The 27,289-nt window shown below is 43.6% G+C and overlaps 1 protein-coding gene across 1 annotated transcript in view; it reads left to right on the top strand.

Moving 5' to 3' along the window:
- The window catches only part of DNER (delta/notch like EGF repeat containing), a 299,636-nt gene that overhangs the window by 110,610 nt on the left and 161,737 nt on the right, over window positions 1-27,289 (top strand). Inside the window, exons 2-4 of the mRNA XM_064587206.1 lie at window positions 16,769-17,071; window positions 19,508-19,602; window positions 21,694-21,860. Coding sequence (XP_064443276.1) covers window positions 16,769-17,071; window positions 19,508-19,602; window positions 21,694-21,860 — 565 coding nt within the window. The remainder of the gene's footprint in view (window positions 1-16,768; window positions 17,072-19,507; window positions 19,603-21,693; window positions 21,861-27,289) is intronic.

Below are 27,289 nucleotides of genomic sequence, written 5' to 3'. Positions count from 1 at the left end.
TTGTTTTATTTATTTATTTTAGGGGGAGAGGGGCAGAGGGAGAAGGAGAGAGAGATTTCTAAGCAGCCTCCTTGCTGAGTGCAGAGCCCAGCGTGGGGTTTGATCTCATGACCCTGAGATCATGCATGACCTGAGCCCAAACCAAGAGTCGACCGCTCAACCGACTAATGCCCCCAGGCCCCCCTGTGTGTGTTTATATTTTTACAACATGGGTATAAATGTACACAGAAGAGTCATATTGAATCTTTCTTTCTGCAATTAGCTTTCTTCCCCCTCACTCACCTCTGTGTTTGTCTGTGGCTGTCAGATATATCTCTAGTTCGTTCATTTAAATTTTCATGTAGTTTAATATATTCATCTTTTATGAGTCTCACTCGAGAGATTCTTTCTGAAACTTGATGTTGTAAAGATATTCTTCTATATTTCCATCTACAGTAGGAATCTGTAATCTTTTTCTGCAGGGGACCAGAGAATCAATATTTTGGGCTTCACTAGCTGCTGTTGGTGGCGGCCCCTCAACTCTGTGAAAGCAGCTGTGGGCAAAACCTATGGAAATGGGAGTCACTGTGTTCCAATAAAATTTTATTTTTGAAATCAAGCAGTGGGACTGGATTTGGTCCATAAATGGTCATTCCAGACCACTGACATGTTTTAATGGTTATATTTTTAACATTTTGATACAAAATTCATCTGAAACTCACTTTTGTGTGAGTGTGTGCGGCATGAGTTACATATTTATTTTAGCCACAGGGATCAGTAATTATTCAGGTACCACTTCCTAAATAGTTTATCCTCTCTGCACTAATTTTTAATGCCTTCTTTGTTACATATTGTTTCTTTGGTTTCTAGGGTGTATCTCTGTGTTCTCTTTTCTGATACATTATTCTATTTGTCTATCCCTTTGCCAGCACTATACTGTTACAACGATTATAGCTTCATAATGAATTTTAATATCTGGGAGAGAAAATATGTCCTTATTTTTTGTTAAGTTATCTTGGAAATACTTGGTCCTTTCCTCTCCCATTTGAATTTTTGGATCAATTTGACAAATTGGGAGAGAAAAAAAGAATATGGGATTTTGGTTGGAACTATATCTTTCTGCCTGGATTAGTATTCTCATTATGAACTAGCCAATGACCGTGGGGAAGTTATTCTAATTCTCTGAGCCTCAGATATGCAGATGACAGTACCTACTGCTTAGGGTTATAGCAAAGATGAAATGAGATGATGCTTGGAAAACACTGGGAATTGTGCCATGCATAGTGTAAGCAGTCAGAAATCATAGCTTTTATTAGCTATGAGTGTTCTTTGGTACAAGCCCTCTTATCAAAAGTACCAATAGTTAATCATGTCGGTTAATCAAAGAAGTAAATTTAGGTGGGGAATCGTAAAGAAGTTTCAAAAATAGTTTAAGCATCTTGTTTTATCTTAAAATGTATCATGTATGTTTATGTAGCAGGGGAAGGGTTTTGTTGACTTTTTATCCACAGTTCCACATGCCAGTGACGGTTTGTTTTTCTGTGTGCTCTGTAATTTGTTATTGTGAGCTCATTTTGATAAGTGTCTGTGTGTGCGCATTCACATGTGTGAGCCTCATGAGCTCTGCATTGTGAAAGAGGTAGCTCATCACTCTGCTGGTCTTGGGCTTAGGATTTTCATATCAAGGAGATGTCAATTGCATGGGACATTCATATGGGAGATTTTGATTACTCGTGGGTAGTCTTTTTTCATCCAAAGACCCTGAAGAGATGTCAGCTTTTCTGCTGTTTCTCTAAGCCCGCTGGTAGATTTATTCCAGGACACTCACCCCCCTTTTCTTTTAAGATTTTATCTTTAAGTAATCTCTATACCCAAGGTGGGGCTCAAACCCATAAACCTGAGATCAAGAGTCACACACTTCACTGACTGAGCCAGCCAGTGGGGAGCCATTCCCCGCTAGTCGCTGACCTCTCAAGACAGGGGTGCAGTTGCCCCTGGACAGCCTCCCTGTAAAAAGAAAACAGGGTGGCTCTCAGAGGCTTTATGTGTGGGCATGGTTATAGGTCCCCCTCTTTTCCTGGGCTCAGGGCCATAGTTCCCATCTCTGTGTAACATCTGGAACCAAACCCCTGTCCTTATGTCTTATTTCCAGGTTTATAACCCCTGAGGTCAATGCAGTATTGTCTGCTAATAGTTATGGTTGCGAGTTCTTTTATCACTCCTGAAACATAAGGATCCACCTTCTCTCCCACCTCCTTTTAAAGTTCACCTTTGAGTGAAAGCTTTTTCTATTTTATCTAATATTATTACATGGTTTTACCTGGAGAAAAGCCTTGCACATCAGTTCAGTCTTGATCATGAAAGTCCTGAATAATGAAATTTTCCATCAATAAAGCTTTTTATTTCCTGAGTGCCTACAGCATTTACATATGTAAGAAAAGTCGTGGTGTCTGTAATCTTTACACACGAACTTAATTCACATATTTAATGATAATAGCATTATTAAATGGGATTGGTTTCCTTAACATTCTAAAATGGTTCAGAGGAGGCTCTGTGCTCAAAAAAAAAAATCAGTTTGCCAAAAACCCTTAATTCTACATGGTTATGCTTTCTTTTTTTTTTTTTTTAAGATTTATTTATTTATTTGAGAGAGCGAGAATGAGAGAGAGAGAGAGCGCACATGAGAGGGGGGAGGGTCAGAGGGAGAAGCAGACTCCCCGCTGAGCAGGGAGCCCGATGAGGAACTCGATCCCGGGACTCCGGGATCATGACCTGAGCCGAAGGCAGCCGCCCAACCAACTGAGCCACCCCAGCGCCCAATGGTTATGCTTTCTTAACAGTTTTCCAGGGGATTTCGCTGCCCTTCTAATTTCATGCCTTCATGGGAAGTGCTAAATATTTGTGTTTCTAAGGAGATAATTTGGACGATCACTATTGTAAAGTACCTCTAAGCTATCATACCCTATTGTACTGCTTCTGTGGTTATAATTACACATGCACCAGCTCTCTGGTGGTTTAAAGGGTAGCTTGTCATGGTGGAGGAAACCCCCCTGCATCTTAAAAGACAGTGCACTGAAGTAGAGCTAGAAGGTTCTCTCTTCTGCTTCCCTGTAGAGCGGTCCTGTGTCCACAGGGCTACAAAATTAAGGGGAGGTGGTTTTCTGATCCTCCTCCCTCCATTCCCTGCCCTAAGTCCCTGATGGCAGAGCCTCCAGTCTCTGTTGCTGACCATCCTTGTTTCTGTGCTTCACAACCCATGGCTGTTTCTAGCTTTTATGGAGTGCCTCCTTCATTCTCAATGCTGCTTTTCTTTTCCTTTATAATTTTTGCTTTTATTTCTTCTGCCTTTTATGACTTCACAGTTCCTCTCAGCTTTCCTCACAGAAGAAAACCCTGGCTTTTTAGTAGATGTTGCTGGCCATTCGGGGAGCTTCTTTCCAACTAAATGATGACATGACTAATCTGAGCACACATGCACTTTGAGGGGCTTTGGCTTTTGTGGATTTAAAAACAATTGCTACTGGATATCTAGGGCCTGCTAGCATTTTATTTTATTTCTTTTCCTTTTTATCTTTTATCTTCATGAAGCTGCTTCTGTGAAGCCTGCTGATTCTAGAAGGCTTATCCCCAGGTCAATGAGGTTCGACAACGTGAAGACTTTAGATGTATCTGCAGAGCCACTGATTCTTGTCCTCATCTCTGGGAGCAGATGGATATTAAAATTAGAGCAGCTGTTTCCACTTAAGGTTAGAAAAACTGAAAAGAGAGCAAAGGGAGTTTTCGTGCCTGCAGAGAGAAAAACACACATCAAAGTAGTTAAGAGGCCAGCAGGTACACGAGCATGTGAAGCACTTCACAGCTTCAAGCAAAAGCCTTTCCCAAATAGGGTGACCCTGATTTGTACTCTTTCACCTGGTATCATGGACATCTGCAGGATTCTCTGCCAACTTTTCTTCAGGATCCTGGGCTACCAAGCCTAGCAGGTATGGAACACCGTGCCTGGTGGGAAATGCTCTGAGTGAAGAACGCTCTAGAAGAAAGCAATGCCCTTTCTTTGATTCAGACAATAAATACTGATTGAGGGTCTGCTATGTGCCTGGGTTAGCAGCTCCTTGCTCCCCTACCCCACCTACGTGTCATTTGTCACTTATGCCTATTTTCAAAGATGGAGAGATGAGCACATTTTAATATTTGGAGACTACCTTTGGGGTCCCTAATGGGAATGGAAGGCTCTTTTGAAAGAGGGAGACTGACTGGAGTCCTCACTCAGGCTTACCTTGTTCCCCTGGCTTTCTAAAACTTCTAGAACAGAGGCCAAGCCAGGGGAAAAACAGGGAGGCTGCCGCATCTTGATTCCTGCTGACTTCCTTGGCCCCCGTGGCCTCAGGTGGCTGCTGGGCTGGGGAAGAGTCTCTGTGGAATCCGGGAGCCCCTCTGCAGTGTCCCCCACCTGGGCGGAGTGTCAGGAAGGGGCCTTATGCTCACTTTTGGGCAAAGGCAAGTTGGTTTCATTACTTTTGCTAGCATCTACAGGAAGGGAACTCTGGGTGCAGGAAACTCTCAAGATGGGTGCAGTTGACACCAGCCTTGACAAGACAGGGCCTCCTGCCAAGGACAGTTACCTGCCTCCCTCCCTCAGGTTGGCCCACTGGCCACAGAATTGCTAGACGGCAAAGACATGACCTAGGAAACTCGCTGGCGTGTGGCCTGTTCCCCAGTTGAGTAGAAGGACTTGGAGTGGTCTCAATAAACCACCTCTTTCACCCCTCAGGGCTGTTGCACCTGCTGTTATCCCTGGCAGAAGCCCCCTTTCTTGCTCTTCTTTCCTTGGATAGCTCCTTCTTGACCCTTGAGACTTAACTTTACACTGGAAGATTTCCTGAATTGCTTGGTGAGTCCAGTGCCCCATTCCCTGTGTTTCATAGCACCCTGTGTACATCTCATGGCTCTGACTTCACTGTGATAAAGCCATAGTGTATAATCTGTTATTCCCCGCTAGTTGCTGACCTTAAGGCTTGTGCCATTCATCTGTATATTTCTAGATACATGGCCAGACCTTTTCCATGATAACCATACTGAGCCTATGAGATTGCTTCTTCCATCATATCATTGTTAGATATAGAAATTATCATTAATTAAAACAAATTCACCTTTATTTTAAGAACTAAAATTCTAAATTTCCTGACAGAATTCCTAGGATCAGTGTGCTAAGAAGTTAGAATCCTGACTGTGCGGGGCCCTGTTTTTAGAGCATGTTGGATGATGGGACAACTGACTGAATGAATGGGAAAAGACATCGTGAATTAAGTGAAAGAGCCTGCTAAGGGTGGGGCTTGCCTTTAACTGCCTAGTGGGTCAAAATAAACCTGATATGTGTATACAGTAGGTATTAAATTTTGTTTTAAATTGTGAAGTATAATACATATACAGAAAAGTGCACAAATCAACAGGTACAGCTCAATGTATTATAAAATGATCCCTTTGTAACTACCCAAGTCAAGAGTGAGAATGGTGCCCTTCAGCCTCTTTCTGAGCCCCACCTCTCCCTTCTCCCCAAAGGTAACCACTGTCCCAACTTTCATCTTTCAGTTTTGCTCTTTGTTGTCGTCACACACATGGAAACAATGTTGCATTGGGGAATTTATTCTTATTGTTCTGTTGTCACACAAATGGAAACAATGTTGCATTGGGGAATTTATTCTTATTGTTCTGTCGGCACACAAATGGAAACAATGTTGCATTGGGGAATTTATTCTTATTGTTCTGTAAGACTATAATTCTTTCTTTTTCATGGCTGGAGAGGATTCTTTTGTATGAGTATACTACAATTTATATATCTGACTCAATGGATATTTGAGTAGTTTCCACATTTTGGCACTCATGAATGGACATATGAGCATTCTGTGTATGTTTCTCAGTGCACATTTGCCTGTTTCTCTATTAGGCACATATCTAGGTGTCGATTTCTAGGTCAGAAGGTAAATATTCATTCAACCTTAGGAGATAACGCCCAATAGTTCCCAAAGCAGTTGAGCCAACATACGATCCACCACTAATTTATTCTTCCTGTTTTATTATGTCCTCATCAAAACTTGACTTTATCAGTCTTTTGATTTTTGTCATTCGTGTAAATGCATAGTGATCTCTTATTGTGATTTTAATTTGCATTTCTCTAACTAATGATGTTGAGGAACTTTTCTTATGATTTTTTGGCCATTTGGATATCATTTTTTTGTGATGAGCCTGTTCAGGTCTCTTGCCCATTTTTCTATGGCATTGTCTCCACTATGCCACCTTCATTAATGTAAACAATTCTTTATTCTGGAGATGAGCCCTTTGTGGATTACATGTATTGCAAATACCTTCATCTATTCTTTGGCTTGCATTTTTACTCTTTTATTGGTATGTGTGTGTGTGTGTGTGTGTTTAAAGATTTATTTATTTGAGAGAGAGAGAGAGTGAGCGCATAAGCAAGGGGAGGGGCAGAGGGAGAGGGTGAGAGAGTTCAAAGCAGACTCTGTGCTGAGTGCAACGCTTGATATAGGGCTTGATCCCATGACCCTGAGATCACGGCCTGAGCTGAAACCAAGAGTTGGATGCTTAACCAACTGAGCCGCCCAGGTGCCCCTATTGGTGTGTTTTGATAAAAAGAAGTTTGTAAATCTGGTATAGTCCAACTCATTAATAATTTTTCCATTATACTTAGTGCTCTTTGTATCCTGTTTATTAAATATTTATACACTCTGAAGTCATGAAGATATTCTCTTCTGTTAGCATTTTGAAGCTTTATTTTTTTGCCTTCCATTTCAGACCTACAATTCACTTGCAATTTAATTTTGTGGATGATGTTAGGGAGGAATCAAGCTTAATTTTTTTACCTATATGGATATCAATCTAGTGAGAAGACTATATTTATTGTACTACCCTATTCCATAAATGAAGTGTCCATATGCGATCTTTCTAGTTCTGGACTATTCCAGTGTTCCAATGACTGTAGCTTTAAATTCATGATCTCTTATGCCAGCAAGCCATCAATATTGTTCTTATTCAAGAGGGTTTGGACTGTCTGGGGGTCATTTTGCACAAAGAACAGGAAAAAAAAACACTATTGTGATTCCTATTGCAATTCCATTGAATCTGTAGGTCACTTTGGGGAAAATCTGAATCTTTGTAATACTGTTTTTAATCTACGACTAGAATACCCTTCCATTTACAAATGTCTTCTTTAATTTACTCAATGCTATTTTGCTATGTTATAGTTCTCTTTGTTGAGGCCATGCACTTCTATCATTTGGTTTATTCCTAGGTTTGGGGGGATTTTTTTGGTATATTGTAAACAACACCTTTAAAAATATTAGTTTTGTTTATTTCTGATAGAGATGCAATTAAGAAAATTTTTGACCTTGTATCTAGCAACCTTGCTGACATTCCATATTCTAATAACTATCATGCATAATCGTTCAGTCTGAGAGTCACGACAGTTTTTTTTTTCCTATTCAATCCTTAATCTTTCCTTTTATTCTTGCTTCCCTGTACTGGCTTAGGACCTTTGTGCAATGTTTGGTGGAAGCCACGATAGCAAACATCCTTGCTTCGTTCTCGATTTCAGTGAGAAAGTTTTTAACACCAATAGGTGTTACATTTGCTGAAGGTTCTTTTTTTTTTTTTTTTGTAGATTAAAGAAGTGCCTTCTATTCCTAGTTTTCTACAAGTCTTCACTCTAACTGAATGTTGAATTTAATAAAATGCTTTTCCTGCATAAGTTGCGGTGATCATCTGAACTTCACGGGAAGTTTAATTCCCAATCCACTGCAGGCTTCTTTTCCTGAGGAGGCAGGGGGATAAAAGTTGACATATTTCCTGTATTCACGGCATTGCTGTTTTGTGAAAAGAGTTTGCCAGGATGTGTGAGTGTCTCTGATGAGAGGCGAAACAAGAAATGTATGTGCTGGAATTGTTCCGTAAGTCTCTGATTCAAGAAACTGGTCTTTGAATGACTAAAAGGCAAAGCGAAGCGACAACATCTTGTTTGAGGCTCGTGTGCCTGTACTAGTCAATGCGGCGGAGAAAGGTGATCCCTGGGATTCAGTTGAATATGGAAACTGAGGCACAAAGGGTTTCTGAAGAGCGGTTATTTAAATCTGGATGTATCTGTGACTGAGTGGGGCTTCAGGATTCATTAGGATGACTCTGGACCCAGTGCATTAGCCAGACTAAAGCAAGGGTAGGGCCATCTCAGGATCATTCCAAACAGAGCATGTTTTAAAGGGATCCTATTGAAAAAGTGGGAGAATAATTAGACATGTAGCTTATTTTTAATGGATTCATTTCACAGTCAGAAATCTGAGTTCTGCTTGTGATTTCCTTTTAGCCTACTTACAGGTGTAACTCTACCCACGCGTGAAAACCAGGACAGGCTGATTTCAAGAAAATCAGCTCAGAATTGAGGGGAGAAGTGGACTGCCCAGATTAGTACTGGGATAAGTTTTCAAGTAGATCTAGAGTCTCTAACGCAGAGGTGAAGAAATACCAAAACACGAGGATGTGTGTTTTACAAAGACATGTAGCTCTTGATTCAGTAAAGTGAATGAGGGTTTTTATGATTTGGATTTGGAAAAAAGATATCATGGGATGCATTTCTTGGCAGATTCTACCACAGGCATAAGCACCATAGTGGATTTTTTTCCACATCTTTACTCCTAGTGGGTAAGCAGTTGGTGTTGGAATATAATTGAGATCTTTATTGAACCAAGTGGGAAAAATTCCTTTTTAAGGCAAAAATACTGTGACAGTTGGATTGCAGCAGTGTTCATTTGTCTTTCAGCATGAAGATGACATTTCTAACCAGTAGCAATTGCTATTTTGGACAGAGAAAACTCGTATTAAGACCTAAAAGGACATTAGGGCTCTTCAGTCCCCTCCCTTCCTTTCATGGTTGAGGAAACTCAGTCCCAGGAAACTTCCTTGCTTTGTCCATGATCACCCACAAGTGGACGTAAAACCACAGGCTTTCTCTACCATATCTCAGTGCAACTGCTCATTAGCATTTTGCCAGAAACCCTAAACTCCAAATTCTGGAATCGTCTTTCTCATGGTCCCCATCTCCCCAGTGGGCCGGCTGATGTAGACACTCTCCTGCTATTTCAAGACCCCTGGTCTGTGTGGCTCTTTCCCACCCACCTTCCTCCAGCACTCTGCCTATTTCTGTGTCTGGCTTCTGCAGTGAGCTTCCCATCATTGATCTTCATGTGGTTCAATGGGTGGCCGGGAGGGAAAGGAGAGAATTCCTATGTTCCTTCCAGTGAAGGAGAGCTGGGCTTGTGGCCCTGTACTGTGGTCTTGCTTGGTAGTGAGTTATCTAGATAAGTATTCCTTTCAGATTGCCAAGATTTCTTCTGCCCAATTCTTGTACAGAGTTATGATTAAAAGAGTGTCGGTCCCTTCTCGCCTGAAGCTATATTGCCAAGAGGTCTTTCCGTAATCAATCACTTGGGGCGCGCCAACCCAGTAAGAGAGTTGGGTGGGGAGAAAAATAGATGAATCGCTATCAGTTGTATAATGCTCTGGTCAAGCTTTTCTCCTTAGAAGTCTTCCTAGATGAGCCCACCTACCTGTTTTTCCCTTTTGTGAACCCCAGAGTCAGTCTCATGTAGATGAGGGGTTGATTGGCAAACTAAAGGGCCACATCATAAATACTGCATAGGTTTTATGGGCCCGGAGTCTCCTTGGCGGTCACTCCACTGCTGATGTAATGCAAGAGTAGTGACATGTAAACCGCTGGCTGTGGTCGTATTCCAACAGAACTTTATTTCCGAAACCAGACTGGATTTGCCCTGCGCTTGTCATGTGGCAACCCCTGGTTTACACCAACAAAGTCTATGTCTTGGGTTTTGGACCAGGTATGTCGGAATCATCTGGGGAATGGTGAGACATAGAGGTTTCCGGGCCTCGCCCTCAGAGTGTCTGATTAGCAGCCTGGGGTGGGGGAATCTGGGGTTTAAAGAATTCTTTAGCCGATTCTGCTACTCAGATTACTATGATGGTCCATTCCACTTTTAAAAATTTGTGTGTGCACTTAGACACATACAAGTAAGCACATGACATTGTGCTTTGTGTTTAAAGGGGCACCTGGGTGGCTCAGTTGTTAAGCGTCTGACTTCAGCTCAGGTCATGACCTCAGGGTCGTTGGATCGAGCCCCTGCATTGGGCTCCCTGCTCCGCGGGAAGCCTGCTTCTCCCTCTCCCTCTGCTCCTCCCCCTGCTTGTGCTCTCTCTCTTTTTCTCTCTCAAATGGATAAATGAAATCTTATTAAAAAAATAAAAATATAAAAAATGGCACGATTTCATACACATCTCTCTGTGTGTTGCTTATTTCTTTGCCCTTTCTATTGAGGTGTCTTGTTGACATGTAGGAATTGATATAATAAGGGATTTAGTCCTTTGTCATACGTTGTACATATTTTCCCCCATCACGTTGTTACCTTTTGACTTGATTTATAAAATCATATGGATTTTTCAAACATTTTGATGGAGTGAAATGCATCCATCTGTTCCTTAAGGGCCATGGTCCTGAACTGGGAGTGATTTTGTTCCGGGCAACATTGGCAACATCTGGAGACATTTTTGATGGTCACAACTGTCACTGTGGGCAGGAGGGGTTCCGGCATCTGCTAAGTAGAGATGGGAGATGCTGCTAAACCTCCTACAACGTGCGGGGCATCCCCTCCAACAAAGGATGATCCAGCCCAAAGAGTCAAGAGTGCTGAGGTTGAGAAATACTGCTTTAAGGCTTTGCCTTTTGTTCCTTGACTACTAAGGCACCCCTTCTTCCTATGATATGAATATTTGCATCAGAATCTGTATAAAAAGTTCCTTAATTGATTTTTCTGCCAAGAAAAATTACTAAAGCAATGGATTAAAGATTTTATTTATTTGAGAGAGAGAGAGAGCACAAGAGGGGTTAGAGTCAGAGGGAGAAGCAGACTCCCCGCCGAGCAGGGAGCCCGATGCGGGACTCGATCCCGGGAATCCGGGATCGTGACCTGGGCCAAAGGCAGTCGCTCAACCAACTGAGCCACCCAGGTGCCCCAACACAGAATTCTAATAGTGGACATGCATATAAGCAGGGTATTCATTCCAAATAGATGGCTCGGGGGAGTCCCAGGTAATCTGTCCAACCTTCTGTTGGACCGCAAGCTCTTTGAGGTGCAGGACTGGGCTTTATTCACCTTCCTGACCCCTCCTCCAGGTACCTTGTCTGGCCCTTAAATTCCAGGTACCCCACCTGGTGCTCAATAAATGTCACATGAATCACCGATCAGCCTTACTGAGTAGGAATGAAGCTCACATTCTCTAAACTAGTGTGAAAGGATCCCTTGGGCAGCTGGTTCCACAGGCATTATCTCGGGCATCACCCAGGCGATGCGGATGAAGGTGTTCAGAGGCTCCATGTTGAGGCAATCCTGCTAGCTTTGACTTCCTTATCTAATGACCCTAAAAATGGGCCTTTTTTTTTTTTTTTAAGATTTATTTGAGAGAAAGAAAGAGAGTGAGAGAGCACAAGCCGGGGGCAGAGGCGGAGGGAGAAGAAGACTCCCCGCTGAGCAGAGAGCCTGATGCGGGGCTCGATCCCTGGGACCCTGAGATCATGCCCTGAGCTGAAGTTAGACGCTTAACTGACTGAGCCACCCAGGCGCCCCCCAAATGGGCCTTTTTTATGCCTGTTTTAAAATTGACCTTCCATCCTTCTGTTTGTATACTGCGGGGGGCATTAGAATTGCTGAAAACGGGGGCAGCAGTTTAAGGAAGGAAAACAGGTCATGGCTAACGTGTGGCATGAGAGGGCTTTCGCATCCCAAGTCGTGGGGTTGGCAGGCCCCTTCGCTCCGGTCTGGCCTCCCCTCATGCCCTGCGCACATCCCCATGAAAGCTCTTGCTTGCAGTATAAATGATCTGAAACAGGTGAAAAGTCTAAAATAAAATATGAAAAGAATAGTTTCAGATTAGTTGTATAATGTGAAAAAATTTGGCTTAAATAGGTGATTAATGATGCAATAACAAGCAGCATTTCATCAATGAGCTTGCTGGTGGGTGGTAAGCAGAACAACATTAATCTGTGGGCTTTTTCTTTATTCTCCCTTTGAGCTGGTATTACAAAGACTTAATCATCCCCACCCCATCAATGGAGACTAGAAATTATAGCCAAGAAAAAACATCACCTGTTAAATTTTGAGTACCCCCAAAGTCAAGTCTATTCATTATGATCTTTTGGCAGTTTGGTTGTTTCCTGCTTGTAGTTCAAACTTAATGGGATTCCAGCGTGGTAGTTAGTAACCTCCACAACAGGTTGATGATTATTGCATTTTATCTTAGATTTGCTGTTATGCAATCAAAACAGACCGGTTTTCTTTTTTTCAGTGAAACTAGCCTGAAGTATTCGAGAGTACAATGGCAGGTAGTTGTCATTGTTGGGGAAGCAGCTAATAGATGACCCAAGCAAGTAGCATTCATATGAACTGATTACTTTAAAGAAGGGATCGATGACCGTGTAGTGCATTGAGCGCCGATCTGTGTCCCAGTGTGCATGTACGCACGTGTTCTCCATCACATCAGTCATTCTTGTGAATCCCTGCAGAAATCCGTACAACGGACAGCTTCATTTTTAGCTTTTGTCATCTTTACTAGAAGCATCTCTCCTGGCAGCCCGTGAATCAGTCTTTACTTCATCCCGTGAATCAGTCTTTACTTCATCCCGATGCTGCTCATGCATCCTGCTCATGGATGAAGACAGCAGCTCTTAAACGAGGTCATTAATTCTCATCATATTTTCCTTCCAGCTCTTTATTCTCTACCTGGTGGAACGGAGCATGGTGAATTGGGCATTGCTGTGGGGACCTGCCCTTTGTACCCGGGTCTATCCACTGGCACCCGTGGTGACGGGCTTCAGCAGCGGCTCACCTGGTGGACGGTCTCTGGGGACTGGTGCCATGGTGTTGGGGGCCATCTGTGACCCCCACTGAGCCCTTACTCTTTCTGCCCTCCCTTAACAAGGCGAAGGCAGGAGGTTGTGCTGGCTCTGCCTTACCTCTCGGGTCCACGGAGACTTTCCCCCTTTTTAAAGCTGATTTAAAGTTATTGAATTGCTCTAAAACATGCTAGGACAGATGCATGAGGCATTCCTTGATTTTCATTCTCAAGACCTGGGACGGGGCCTTGGAGAATCCTAATTCCATTTCATGTTTCAGGACACTCATGGGCTCTGGCAGCTACTTGTATATAACATCATTCATTCACTCAGGCAGTCATTGGATCATTGTTCATTCGACAGCCCCTGTGTGCCCGGTACTGTTCCTAGGGTGGAGTGGGGACCTTCAAGTAAACAAAACAGGGGAAAGCAATCTGAACTCACAGGGTTTACAAGCTAGTGGGGAAAATACAAAATCAATATAATAAATAGGTCACTTTTGTCCCTACAATATATTAGCACATAATAGATGTTTTGGAGAAAAATAAAGCAGAGAAAGTGGAATCAACAGTACCAAGGGGTGGAGACTTGCACAGTTAAATTGTGTGGCCAGGGAAGTCCTCATCAGAAGATGACATTTGAGCAGACTCAAAGGAGGTTTGGGAGCAGCTATGTGTGTTCCTGGAAGAGGGCAGAGCTGGTGCAAAAAGGCTTTGAGGTAGGAGAGTGCCGGGAGATGTAATATGCCGAATGTCGTGGTAGGCACACAGGAAGTACCCAGTGAATGGCAGGTGGTACTAGTTTTGCAATTGTTCTTAGTGCTCATACTAGGTTGCTGGGTATAAACTCTATAGGGACAGACACTGCCTCTGTTTGTTTTTCCTTTTAGCATTTTTTCCCCAGATCTGATAGAGTTCATGTCAAATAATAAGACCTCAATCAATATGTGTTGAGTATTATCATTATACTTGTCTTGCAAAGAAGCCTCTTGAAGTGATGGTCTTCATTGGCCTACATTTAATCCTTACTTATTTTCTGTGGCTTACAGAAATAGAACACTGACCTCTGGCCTTCTCCACAGGGATTGTGTCTATGGTAGGATAATAACTTACTATCAAAGTTGTAGTGCTGTGTTGTGGCCAGAACTCTTGGCTGGGAGTCAGAAGATGTGACAGCTCAGGCATCATTCTTTTGTAGTGGCTGGGATGGGTCACTGCACACCGCTGTCCTGTTTCTGAACGGTCATATGGGTTCAGAAAAGTCCTTCTCTATTTCAAAGTTGTGAGCACAGATGAGATACTATACGGCGATGTTCTTTGAAAACTCTCCATGGCCACCTTAGAGGGAGGGGTGGGTATTACCGCGCCCGGTGGCCTTTACTGTGCAGGTGGGAGCTGTGCTTTGCATTCTTTTCACAGAGGAGGTGCCTCTCTGAGGGCCAGTCGTGGCCAGCAGTGGGCTGTGATGATGCAGCAAGAGCCTCAGGGGGTGTCTGGGTGGCTCAGTTGGTTAAGCGACTGCCTTTGGCTCAGGTCATGATCCTGGAGTCCCGGGATCGAGTCCCACATGGGGCTCCCTGCTCGGCGGGGAGTCTGCTTCTCCCTCTGATCCTCTTCCCTCTCGTGCTCTCTGTCTCTCATTCTCTCTCTCACAAATAAATAAATAAAATCGTAAAAAAAAAAAAAAAGAAGAGCCTCAGGGCCTCTCTGGCCATCAGATAGCTGGTCTTCGCTTTAGGGACACTTCACTCTCAGCTTCACAATGGAGGTTTGGATTTCCCGAGTTAATTTTTGTAATCATCTCTTCAGTGTATTTAAATAATTTAAATGTATTTCTCTGTTTTCAGGGCTGTGTTCAATGTCTTAATTTGTGACATCTAGGTCAACCTCAGATGTCATTTTAAAAAGTTGATCTCAGAAACCTGGCTATATGTCCCCTTTATCCTAGCTAATTAAAAAAAAAAAAATCTCCTTCCTGTCAAATAATTCTTGAGGTGAGACCCATTCCATGAAGACTTCCAAAAAACAAATCAGAAATGAGATAACAATATTGTAGCTACAAGAAAGCAGTTCACATCTGTCTCTCATCATGCTTTGCCTTCCAAATATCAGTTGATCTCTTTATTTTGTCAACACTTAAATAAAAAGCCCTGCCATGTTTTCCGTGTTCCTTGACATGCTAGGAATAGTGCCATGAACATGGCAGATAAAGTCCCTGCACTCACAGAGCTCACAAGTTTATGGGAGAAATAAAAGGATTATTTTAGATTTTGTAGGGAGGGAAGGCTTTTCTGAGGAGGTGGCAGTTGAGCAGAGAACTTTGTGAAATGAAGTGGAGAGCCATACAAAGCTTGTGAGAAAAGCCCATTCAGGCAGAGGGCCCAACAGGTGCAAAGACCCTGAGGTGGGAATGATCTCTGCAAAGTCTAGGGACAGAAAGGAGGTGAGGAGGGGAGAGTGTTAGGGAGGAGGGAAGAGAGGACATCAGGGGTAGGAAGGGGCCAGATCAGGAAGAGCTTTGTCTGACATGGAAGGAGTCTGGGTTTTACTTTAAGTTGATAATGATTGTAAATATTTGAAATAATTTACAGTTTAAATATGTTCCTCAGATACTAGTCCATCTCCTTTTAACTGAGATTCTGTGAAGGAATTGCCAAGTGATAGCAGAGGACATTGTGGTATTTTTGGAGCTTTATTTTATTCAACCCCAAATCCCTCAATATTCCTTAAGGGGTTTGTTGGAAATTGTCTGACAAGGATAATTAGCAGGACGAGAAGCTGTTTCACCATGCAGAATTCTCTCCACGTGTGTTTATGTGTGAATTCATTTCAACGAGAGAAATTGAGGGTCTCATTTCTCTGTAGTCTATTCTTTACTGAATTCTATTTTATGATCAGCCCTGGGAAGCGTGGGGTACATCAGATAGAGGTCTAATTTTCTGTTCACAGAAGCAAATGATAATTGAATAAAGCACTGAGAACATGTCCGAACCCTTTGAGCTGTCTCAAGAGAAGCAGCTGATCATTTCCTTGTTTTCTAGCATGTCTCCAAGTCATAACAAATGGTGATTCACAGGTCAGCAAAAGACTCAGGGATAGACACTTTACTTAGAAACATTGTCACAATTTAAAGACCTGTGAGAGAATTTTTATCTTCCATATCCAGCAGGGTGACATTTCTCTGTGATCGCCCTCCAAAATAGGTAGAAACTTTCATAAAATTCTGCTTCATGTACGTCTTCACCATGCTCTACTCTGGCTAAAATTGTCACACGGGGCAGTCATTTTGGAAGCTTTTAATTCAACAACATCCCCTTAAAAAGGGTTGTTCATCAGGTAGAAATTGGGAGACACAGGTAAGCACATCTTTAGGGGAGATAAGTTAGTTGGGCAGTCCTTTCTCATAAGGAAACCTTACGAGGGTCCAGACGGTGGAAAAGGAGATTCCAGTTGAGATCCTGAGTATCCTTTGTCATGACTGGCCACTAAAAAAAATATCAAAGTTGGTATCTTCCTAATGAGCCTCAGTTTTAAATGTTTTTGCCCCAGAAAATTCCTCTCAGTAATGTGTTGCTGAAATCAACATTATTTAGGGGCTTGGGTTTGGGGAAGCTGTTCCCTAGGTGCGTTCTTGCTGGTCGCTTGGTATCTGCGGAAGGGTTAACATTGGGATGACCTTGGAAGGCTCCCCCACGACCGCACAAGTAGTTGAGGCCCCCGAATACGGCAGGAGCCGCGTTTCCTGTAGCCGCAGCTCTGAGACACGGAGCTAATTGCCCGGCGATGGCACCGCTCTTTAATTGACCCATTTATGGTCTCGTTTCAGCTCGTGGCGGATCCTTGCGCCAGCACCCCCTGTCACCATGGCAATTGCAGCAGCAGCGGCGGCAGGGGGGGCTACCTCTGCATTTGCCACGAAGGCTACGAAGGTCCCAACTGTGAACAGGCGCTGCCCAGCCTCCCTGCCTCCGGCTGGACCGAGTCCATGGCCCCCAGGCAGCTGCAGCCTGCCCCCGCCACCCAGGAGCCCGACATCATCCCGCCCCGCTCTCAGGCCACCGTGACCCTGCCCACCTGGCAGCCCAGAACAGGGCAGAAGGTTGTAGAAATGAAATGGGATCAAGTGGAGGTGAGAACGTTTGATTGCCTGCGTAAGGAGCCAGTGCGGTTAAAATAATTCCAGTGGTTCTAATATTGGCAATAAAAACGGAAGACCTTTCAGTTGCCCCCTTGACAAAACCAGGTGTCCACCCTTCTTCCCATGGGCACTTGGTGTAGGAGATCTCTTCTGGTTACACGAAGGAGACTTTTCAGTTATGACTCTTTTGTGGGCATAAAGAGAGTGAGCAAGGAAAGAAAACGAATGAAGTTCTTTTCTGGAACGATATCCACATTTCTGTGAGACAGTGTTGGATTGCGGGCAGACCCTCCACTGTTGACCGAAGTTTCCTTAATATTATGCTTAACTTCTTGTTCATCATTTGGTGCCTTGCCGCCAATATGATTTTAAAAAGAGATGCTATCAGTGATTTTTAAAATATTTTGAGACTGCATTTGAGGATGAAATTTCCAAATTTCATCTATTTTGGCAGGAACAAATGCTGTTTATTGAATCTCGTCCAGTCTGGGTTTGGCTTGTATTTTCAAGCTCATCGAAAGTCTCATGTCGAGGAATTTTCAGCAGACCCTTGAAAGTTGCCATACAACATAATTTTGCTAGCTAGGAGAGTCAGGGAACAAATCCAAATCATGACTTTGAGGTGACATCGATTGAGTGTAATTCCATTCCATATCTTGTATTTTATATGGCAACCTGTGATCGTATATTATTACTGGTTTTGTAGCTTAAATGACAAAACACATAGATCTTGTGTAGCAGTTTTAGAGTCAAGGAATATGTCTAGAAGTTTCCCTTATTGTTATAAAAGAGACAAGGCAGCATTTCTTCTTTTACTTTCTTGGGTTGTTCTAACCAGTTGACCCATTTTTTTTTTTTTCATCGCCACACAATTTATGAAGGCCATATTCAGACTGCAGGACAGTGTTTTCAGCCTACCTAAAAAACTGTGAATGTGTTCTGATTTCAGACTTTTAATAAATGCTCTGAAGTTTTGATTTGAACCCTCCTTGTGGAGTGACTCACTTCTTGAATGTGAACTAGATTTGATTCTACATTTGTCAAGGAAGTGTCGCTTAAAGACAGTTTCTCCCCAACCAGCCATTGCAATCTATTTATTTAAAGACATGCTATCCTACTGTTGGTAAATGTAGAAAGAAATGCCTTATCTTCCCGGCATGCTATAATTTCTTAGGCTGTTCAAGAAGGAGGTTAAAAAGTTGCCGGAGGGGGGGGCACCTGGGTGGCTCAGTTGGTTAAGCAGCTGCCTTCGGCTCAGGTCATGATCCCAGGGTCCCCGGGATCAAGCCCTGCATTGGGCTCCCTGCTCGGCGGGGAGCCTGCTTCTCCCTCTCCCTCTGCCTGCCTCTCTGCCTACTTGTTCTCTCTCTCTATCTCTCTGTCAAATAAATAAATAAAATCTTAAAAAAAAAAAAGTTGCCAGGGGAAGATGGGAATATATTGTGTTTCCCCTTTTATGGAGTAATGAGGCTTCAGAAACATGAAGCTCTTTGGAGTCTTAAGGGACTCAGATTGATGTAACAGTTGTCAGTTAACACAAATTGAACAGGTGGGACTTGCATCTTTGAATATCCATGGCGGGCCTTCTCCATGGCACTTGACCCTCAGGCCTACTGGACCGGAAGTTCTAAGTGTTGGGTGTGGGTGGAAGGGCCGAGAATTTCTGTATTGTTCTCAGTTAATTCACTGATGAGGGATACATTTAATACTCCTTTGTTTTGACTCCCCTGGGGGAAGACCATGCTCACAGCATGAGGAATAAATGAATAAATTGGTCCGAACCACCTCACTTGGACACAGCTCCAGTGTTCACAGCATGTTTTCTGGAAGAATGCAATTACTCCCCCCCTCTTGAGCCCCTTTTTTGTATGCATCAGCATGTTACTTTTGGGAACGTGTCACTTAAAAAAATGAAAGGGTAGTCCACGGGGGAAAAAATAGGCAGCTTCCCAACTCCTTGGCCTTAGCCTGTGCTCCCAAGACCCACCTCTGCACAGAGCAAGGTCACTCAGACTGGGTGCTTCTTGCCGATGGCTTGTTCTAAGGCTTGCGTTCCTAGTTTATGCCTGCTGTGTGTAAGCCGGTCCTCAAAGTCTGCCTTCTTGTTCTGGAAGCATTTAGTCCCCCGTGACCCCAGACTGAGCCTAGAGCAGGGGCCAGGGACTGCTCGCTAACCAGAAGAGAGGACCCTATTCACCAGTGATAGCGATCCAGGAATTGGTAGACGGCTCTCAGGAAAGCTTTGGCGTTTCAGAAAATCAAATGGCAGAGCTTTTGTTTCCTTTTGAGTTTGTAAGGTTTCACTTGTCCCCTCTCTGTCTTCACTGCAGTGTCATCCAAAGCCTGCTCATGGGATTTTGCTTTGTAATATTATCTTGCATTACGATCAACCCCAATAATTTGTTTCTCCCCCCTTTTTTTCCCCAGGTCGTCCCAGATATTGCCTGTGGGAATGCGAGTTCTAACAGCTCTGCTGGTGGCCGCCTGGTATCCTTTGAAGTGCCACAGAACACCTCAGTCAAGTAAGAAAACCCGCAGCTAGAAACCGTTAAGCTCGATACTGTGGCCCTAAGCGGGGTTCTGTCCATCCATGTAACTGGTCAGTCTAGTGGGAATCATGAATGGAGTTCCATGTGTAGACGTGGCCTAAATCACTCAAAACCCAGAAGGACCTATTTCAGGGGAGAATACTGCAGTGGGGACCCAGTTGGACTGGGGATGGTGAATTGTAGAATTGGATGGGATGAGTAAGGTGTGAGATCAGAAACCCTGAGGCCTTGGTTAAGATCCAGAGCCAGACCCTTCACTTCCCAAATGACTTTTGCTTCCAAAATTCTTTGGCCTCTTATGATTTTAGTGGGCCATTGGTTAAATTCATGGGCATAATTTAAAATGCAAACATTACAATTTTGTTTTTAAAAACAAGTGTCTGAGGAGAGAGTGTTTTGTTTGGCTTTGTTTTCAACTTAAGCTCTTTCAAATGACGTACTGCCCACTGTCACGGGTGGGGATGGGGAAGAGGCAAGGGCTGAGTACCTGCTGTGTGTCAGGCAGGGGTGTGTGTGGGGGGGTGAGGGTGGGGAGTGGGGGGTGGAGCCAGCCCCGGAGTGACCCAGTCCTGTCTGACAACTCCCACTGCTCAGCCTTTCTGTGTTGCTATTAGCCACCCACCCCCCATCCCCATGCAACCGAATGGGAATTTGCTGGCCAGTCTTCAGGGGCTTTAGAGGGACATGTGACCCTGGTGAGCTAGTGCTCTGTATCAGCTCCCCGTGAAGGGGGCAGTGGGCACTATAGACCTCTTCCATTTATACAGAAGCATTTTTGCCCACCTTTCCTTCTGCACAATGGAACTGAAATGCATCCCCTCCCCCGGAGCCTTGAACTCACTCTGCTGGGGGGCGAGTCAAGATGGAGAGTGAACTCTGCCCAGGGAAGAAGGCCCCGTGGGGAGAAAGGTGTGGCCTCTTAGGCAGCTTCCACTTCTACCAGCAGGGGGACCCCGGTCCTAGTGTTTCACTGCTCAGAATACAGATGGAAGTAAGAGCCAGCTTTAGGGAAATAAGGACCGTAGTTTCCTTTACATTTATGAAAACTTCTCCTAGCGCTTTCTCGTCTGACTCATATGATCTGACTTTCATAGGCCTTCCCAAATAGTTCTGATCTTTTATCCCTTTAGATGCTTTTTGTTTTTTTCCCCCTCTCAACAAACTTGGAAGTTCTCCAAGACCCTCCTCGGCTGCAGGACTGGGCAAAATAGCAGGCTGACCCAGGCTGAGTGAGATGGAAGTGCCGAATAACCTCTGGGTGCCCTGAATTCACTTGTAAGGGTTGCTAGCCCCTGAGACTTTCATTTATTCATGAATTCAACCTTTTAGCAAACCCCGATTGAACACCCTGCTGCAAGCCAGGAGCTCTGCACGCCGAGTACGCTGATCTTCTCCCACAGGTGGAGACCTGCTTCTCCAGGAGCACGGACGAGGGGAGGGGCGGCTGCTGGGTGCTGGGAAGACGGTCAGGGAGGGTCTCAGAGAAGAGGTGACCTGCGGGCTAAGCGTTGCAGAAATGGCACATGAACCAGGCGCACGAGTGGACAGAGGCTGGGAGCTGGGACAGAACGTTCTTGGGGAGGGACCATAGCTCTGAGTTTGAGCTTGAAAGGGGGACTGAGGCCAAGGCTGATTTGCTTTCTAGCATCCCATTCTTTGATTTTACCCTGGAAACAAGAAAAAGGCCAAGAGAAGCCCGAAGCATGGGTCGTGACACACTGTCGCTCATGTGGGCAGCACAACTCAGGGGCTGTTTGGGGATGCGTGACACATTTATAGTAAATTCAAGCAGGGCTCCATTCTGTGTGGATGCAGAAGGATTTGTCTCTAAAAGAACTCAAGATGCCCTTTTATTATTGATTACAATTGTTATGCAAAGGTGAATCATCTATTCATGATCTCGTGGTCTATTTTTAAGCAAGTGGGAGACAGACCTTTGTAACGATTTCCCAAGACCTTGGTGGATGCACATGTCATCTTATTTTTATTTATAAATTTGACGGACTAGTCCTAAGATGAATTTTTCTGAAAGGGACTTCTGGTTCACTCCATTCCTGTTTTCAGAATTCGGCAAGATGCCACCGCCTCGCTGATTTTGCTGTGGAAGGTCACGGCCACGGGATTCCAACAGTGCTCCCTCATCGATGGACGGAGTGTGACTCTCCTCCAGGCCCCGGGGGGCCTGGTCCTCTTGGAGGAGATGCTCGCCTTAGGGCACAACCACTTCATCGGTGAGTTATGGAAGTCTACCTGACAACACATCTGCTTCCGCCCAACCTTGATTTGGTGTTTAGAGAAGGTGGGGAGGGCGATTTGCTCAGATAATCGGAATTCTAGACATCAACACTGTTTCCTCCATTTTAGGTGAGGTTTTACTTATGATCAAAATTGATTTCCAAAATTCACTCAGTGTGGACAAAGCATGTGCTCTGAAATCCTGAGACTGTATCCCAGCTCCGGACAAAGCGACATGGATGTGTGACAATTGGTACTTAAAGCTTGAGTCTGCTTTCTTTTTGACTCTAGTCTGCTTTCTCTAGGACTTGTGTGCAACTGGAGGCCCTGAATGTTGGTCTCTCAGAAAAACCCTGCTCTCAGCTGAGTTAGGCCTGACCTAGGACCCTGGGCATAGCACCTCAGAAGCGATTTGCTACATCTGAGCCTCTGACTCACAAGTAACTTGGGGATTACAACTCCTTTTGGGGCTCCTCTTCCCCACACCCACCTCTCACTCCCTTTTGACTTTTCACTTTCCCGAATATACTTAAATCTGCAGTTTATTCGTCACTATACTACCACATGCTCAATTAGCTGTCTTCAAATTCCTCTGTCCTGGAGTAGAAATGGTCTTCATAAAGCGAGACACCCCCACCCCCACTGTCCCCTGCTCCTCCCAAGGGCTACACCTGGGCAGTTACCAGAGGACCCTTCCCCTGGTTGGCATTGTGACGGCATCCTGCGTTGTCTTCATCCCTCCCCCAGCACAGAACATTTTTGGGGTTGGAACTTGTAACTCCAGCCCCTAAGCAGGCCCATATCATCAGCTGCTTTCTTAGAGCTTATTGCTCATGCAGCCTCAACTCAGAGACACAAGCTCAAGTTCAGACTCCATCCATCCCAGTCCTGTGCCCTCCAGGTAGCCCCCTGCATCCGGCTGTTAATGCCTTCTCCTGTCTGCTCATATATTCCAACAGTCCTCCCCTGGAGGGGGGCAGACTCAGCATTCGTCTCTCAGGGGTGTTGTGAGGTTTCAGTGTGATGATGGATGTGCAAGTGTACATTACAAATATTCAGGATGATTCCAGGCTACTTAGGGGACTTCCTTTGTTTTTTCCTGAGATACGCTAAATATTTTGCTAAATTAAATGGAAAGTATACAGCAAGACACACTCTCTAAGATACATATTTGATGCCAATATCATAACTTAGATGGACTGATAAAAGGAAATGCTCAGTTTTACATAATTTGTATTATATTTATACTCGACCGACCCTTCTCTGATAAGAAGGCCTTTTCTCAATCGTTGGAAATCCCACTGTGGAGTGGGTTGGGGGGAGCAGAGATTTTATTGGGTGGAGAAATCAGGGTAGGGGATGGACATATGGGAAAAAGAGGGTAGGGTATTTAACTTCAGACTGGTGTGTGTCTGTTCGGTTGGATATTGGATTACCAGCGTGATTTAAGATTGTCTAAGTCAAATCTAAATTTTACTCCCCCAAACATTGCAAGTAACTATTATTTACTTCCATGTCTGTTGTAACAATTTATCTACAAGGATATAGTTTGTATATTTTGGTAAATAGCTTCAATTTTATTTTGTACTGATTTTTTTAAGTTTTCCTTTTTTAGTGGGTTAAACTGTCCTGGACATGGAGCTAATATTTAGCAAGAATGTATATGCTCTCACCAGTCTTTAAAATGTGATTAGTGTCACCAGAGGATATCCATTTGAAATGTTAGCTTATGTTTGATATTACATTTGGTTGTAACATAACTTACAACTTCAGACTGATGTTGGGGGTAAAGAGGGAGATCAAGAAAGAAGGATTTTCTGGCATTGATATAATTTTATACTCTTGAGATACAAGGAATTTTATGAACTCCAACAGAATTTGTGCTCGTTTTGCTAACAAAAAAAATGTCACGGAAAAAAATGTATATTGGGTTCAAATGTACTGCTCCTCGGAGGAATAATTTTTAGAAATTTAATTTGATATATTAATAACTAAGGAATTTTTTTCTCAAAAATTATATTCAGGGTATGATGAGGAGACAACGATTTTGAGTAACATCCTTTCTTTCTCTAACCCATTATTTCTCATTTGGAAAATTTGTGATCTGATGTCTTTTTAAATTTCCTAAGTTGAAAATTTTAAGTGTTTTTTGCAGCTTTGTATTGGAGCGTACAATCTTTTAGTGTTACTCTTTTTCAAGGTAGGGGACAGTCTTGTCACAGGCTCCTTCTGGGGAAGAATGGCTAGCTTCCTCCCAATGCAAGATTGGCTACAGCCAGAAACTGCCACACTGACTTCCTTTACGAGGTCTTTTATCTCAAAGAAGCGAGATTTAGCTTTTATAACCATTGTGGACATCTTATGCTCACTACATTGCCATATGCTTCATGCTCTTTTTGTTAAGTTTTTTTTTTTTTTTTTAAAGGCAGCTTCTTAAAATGATTCCTTTTTACAAACCTGGGCTCTCTGGACATGAATACAGTTTAGCTCAGAACCAAAAGACTGTTCTGCAGAGTACAACAGCCTTCATTTGACAGATGAATGAAGGGAGACCAGCGCGGGTGGGAGGAAACTTCCACGCCAAAGGGACTGTGAAGTTCCAGAGTCGTGGTGCTGTGTTTTAGTCACTTCCGCTCCTTTCTAGGAAGAAAGGCACTTGTGGGAATTGACTGTCCCCTCTCTGTGCCCTTCCTTCTCTATGGGTTCCACATACACAATGACCAAAGGTATTTTAATATTTCTATGCAACAGAACAGAGGAGTCCCTTCTGTGTCTTTGGGAGATAAACTTGGTCACTGTCGCCTGCTTTATACAAATATTCTTTTAAAAAGTTTATTGCCAAGAGCCTGTGAATGTTCTGCATGTTCCGGATGCTGATAATGTACTTGTATTTGACCTATTTCAGTGACACTCCATTGGATTTTTAAAAACAGTTTCCCTTCATTACCATTGCCTTATGAATATTTATAGTCTTTCATAGAAAGAAAGAAATGATAAAATATTTCACGAAGTATGTAACTCTTCCTTCTGTGCCTCAGTGCGTCCACCCCTTTCCCCCGCGTTGTCATCCAGTTGCAACACTCCTGCCTTCTCCTTCATCATCCCCTCGGCTTTTCCTAAATAGGCTTCTTTCAGCTGTGTTACTTGCTTTATGCACTGTTTTGAGGTCCGTAACTAAATCGACCTTTCTGTAGTGTTGTCTGCTCTGTGGCTAGCAGCCAAGCAAGGAACCTGAGCCCCCTGAGTGATTTATCCGCCCAGTGGTTCCTGTCCCTAGATGGGAAGGATGCATGGTTCCAGTTGCATTTCCGTGACAAGCAGTTGCATGTCTTATGTGAGGTATTTTTTTTCTTTTTTTACTCGGGGTTGCTTGGACACATTGCTCTGATAGACACTGTCAGGGATGAGGGCCTGCTGTGTAGCCTCTGGGTGAGAACATTTCCTCAGGGAGAAAACCCCATTGAACTCCTTTTCTAGGCTTTTCTTTCTCTGGTCACCTGCCTCTAGGCATACCTCCCAGTACTTCTCCTTGGTGAACTCTGTCCACCCACTGCCTGTTCCCTCCCCACCTGGACCTCCCCCTTCCCCATCTTCTCCAAGCCTCAGCAACCCCCCATATCTGTTCCTCTCCAAGACCTCATTTAAACTCTCCTGATTTGGAGTGTTTTAGGAGAAAAGTGGCCAGCCCAAAATTCTAGTCTACTTGGATTCTCAAATCCTCTTAGATTCTCATAAATTCTTCCAGACACACAGACAACCCTGGAATATTCTCATGGTTCTTCTTTTGATCAGAAAACCCAGGCGGAGGCATGTCTGCTTTACCCATACTTTTGTTGACCTGCCTGCTCAGAGAAACCCCGCATTTTCCTTCATACTTCTCTCTTTTATAATCCATATCTGTTGTCACCTCGATCTGCTATTTTCTTTCTTTCCTCATCTTCGAAATTATTTTTGCTTCAATCTAGCTCATTCTCTTCTCCATTCTTTCCTGACGGTGGTCTAGCTGCTCGTATTTGCCTTTCTGTCTTCCCTCATTCTCTTCTCCTGCCTCTAAGCCACGATTTTTTCCTATCACCATTCACCGCCTTTGTATCATCCTTTCTTGCAATTTTTAGTACATTTTTAACGTCTAATTTATCTCATAAAAATAAGTGCATTTTTATGTTTAATCCACACCGGTGATATTTCATTTGCGACCTACGAAAAAGCTGCTCTTAGGGCTTGAGATCTGCTTTAACTTCACAAAGAAATGAGTGGTGTAGCATGTAGCTCATAGCAATGCCCTTGTAGGAGCTGGGCTTGCTTCTGCAGGATTACAGCTACTAAATTAGCTGCAGAACCCTAGAAATAATGACTTCCGTGTCTTTGTAATGGATGTCTTAACTAGATTAGAAATTTTCCCATTCTGCCTATGACCCTTTTCTGCTTCCTGGGAGCTATAGAGCTTTTTACGTTGCCTTGATTCTATATTTTCAGCTTAAAAAGATTCTTGTCTTGCAAAATGATTTCTAAAGCAGTACTTTCTCTTTATTTTCTTCTCTTGACAAATAAGGAGGCATAACGCAGCACTTTAGCAGGTGCAATGAAGGTTGAGACTTTTCTTTTCCTTTGGTAAGAAGCTTCACTGGTGCGGTGGCCCTTCACAGCCTCAGGGTTTAGATCATTACGGACTTAACCGATAGATTTATCCTCACTGGCATCACGATGTTTCCTTGGAGATAAAGTCTTTTGTAGTCTAACAGTTTATACTGACTTAAAAAAAAAACAAAACAGAATTTTTTTTTTTAAAGATTTTATTTATTTATTTATTTGAGAGAGAGAGAGAGAAACAGCATGAGAGGGGAGAGGGTCAGAGGGAGAGGCAGGCTCCCTGCTGAGCCGGGAGCCCGATGCAGGACTCGATCCCAGGACTCCGGGACCACGACCTGAGCCAAAGGCAGTCACTTAACCATCTGAGCCACCCAGGTGCCCAAAATAACAGGATTTTTAAAACACAACCAACTGATGCTTTATTCCTAGGCAGAAGTTCCTAATCTGGGCTCAGTTGGACCACAATTTTATGGTGGCCGTGGGGTTCAAAGGTCACTTTTCAAGAATCCCGTGAATATCCTGCACTGGAGACTTTTATGTGTTTGTGGCCAAAAGTTCACTGGATTCTCAAAGATATCTGAGTCCCCAAATTTTAGAACCTCCACTTTAAGCTATGCACATGATCATGTGAGAATACATATGCTTTTCAACATTCTCTGCTCATTTAGTGTCGTTTCTTTTGGCAGATATACCTACTTCCCATGTCCCCATATCAGGGAACTTAACCTACTTTTATTTACTTACACTTGTAGGCAGCAGAGCTGTGGGAAACACACAGTTCTGCGTTAGTTTAGAAACTTCACATTGCATGCCTCGCATTTCCCAAGCACGGTGC

The sequence above is a fragment of the Mirounga angustirostris genome, unplaced genomic scaffold, assembly GCF_029215605.1.
Source record: "Mirounga angustirostris isolate CCGP_5_RB_7025 unplaced genomic scaffold, mMirAng1.0.hap1 SCAF_3, whole genome shotgun sequence".
NCBI classification, from domain to species: Eukaryota; Metazoa; Chordata; class Mammalia; order Carnivora; family Phocidae; genus Mirounga; species Mirounga angustirostris.
Note: the sequence above shows the minus strand (reverse complement) of the source record. Positions and strands in the feature narration are given on the sequence as shown.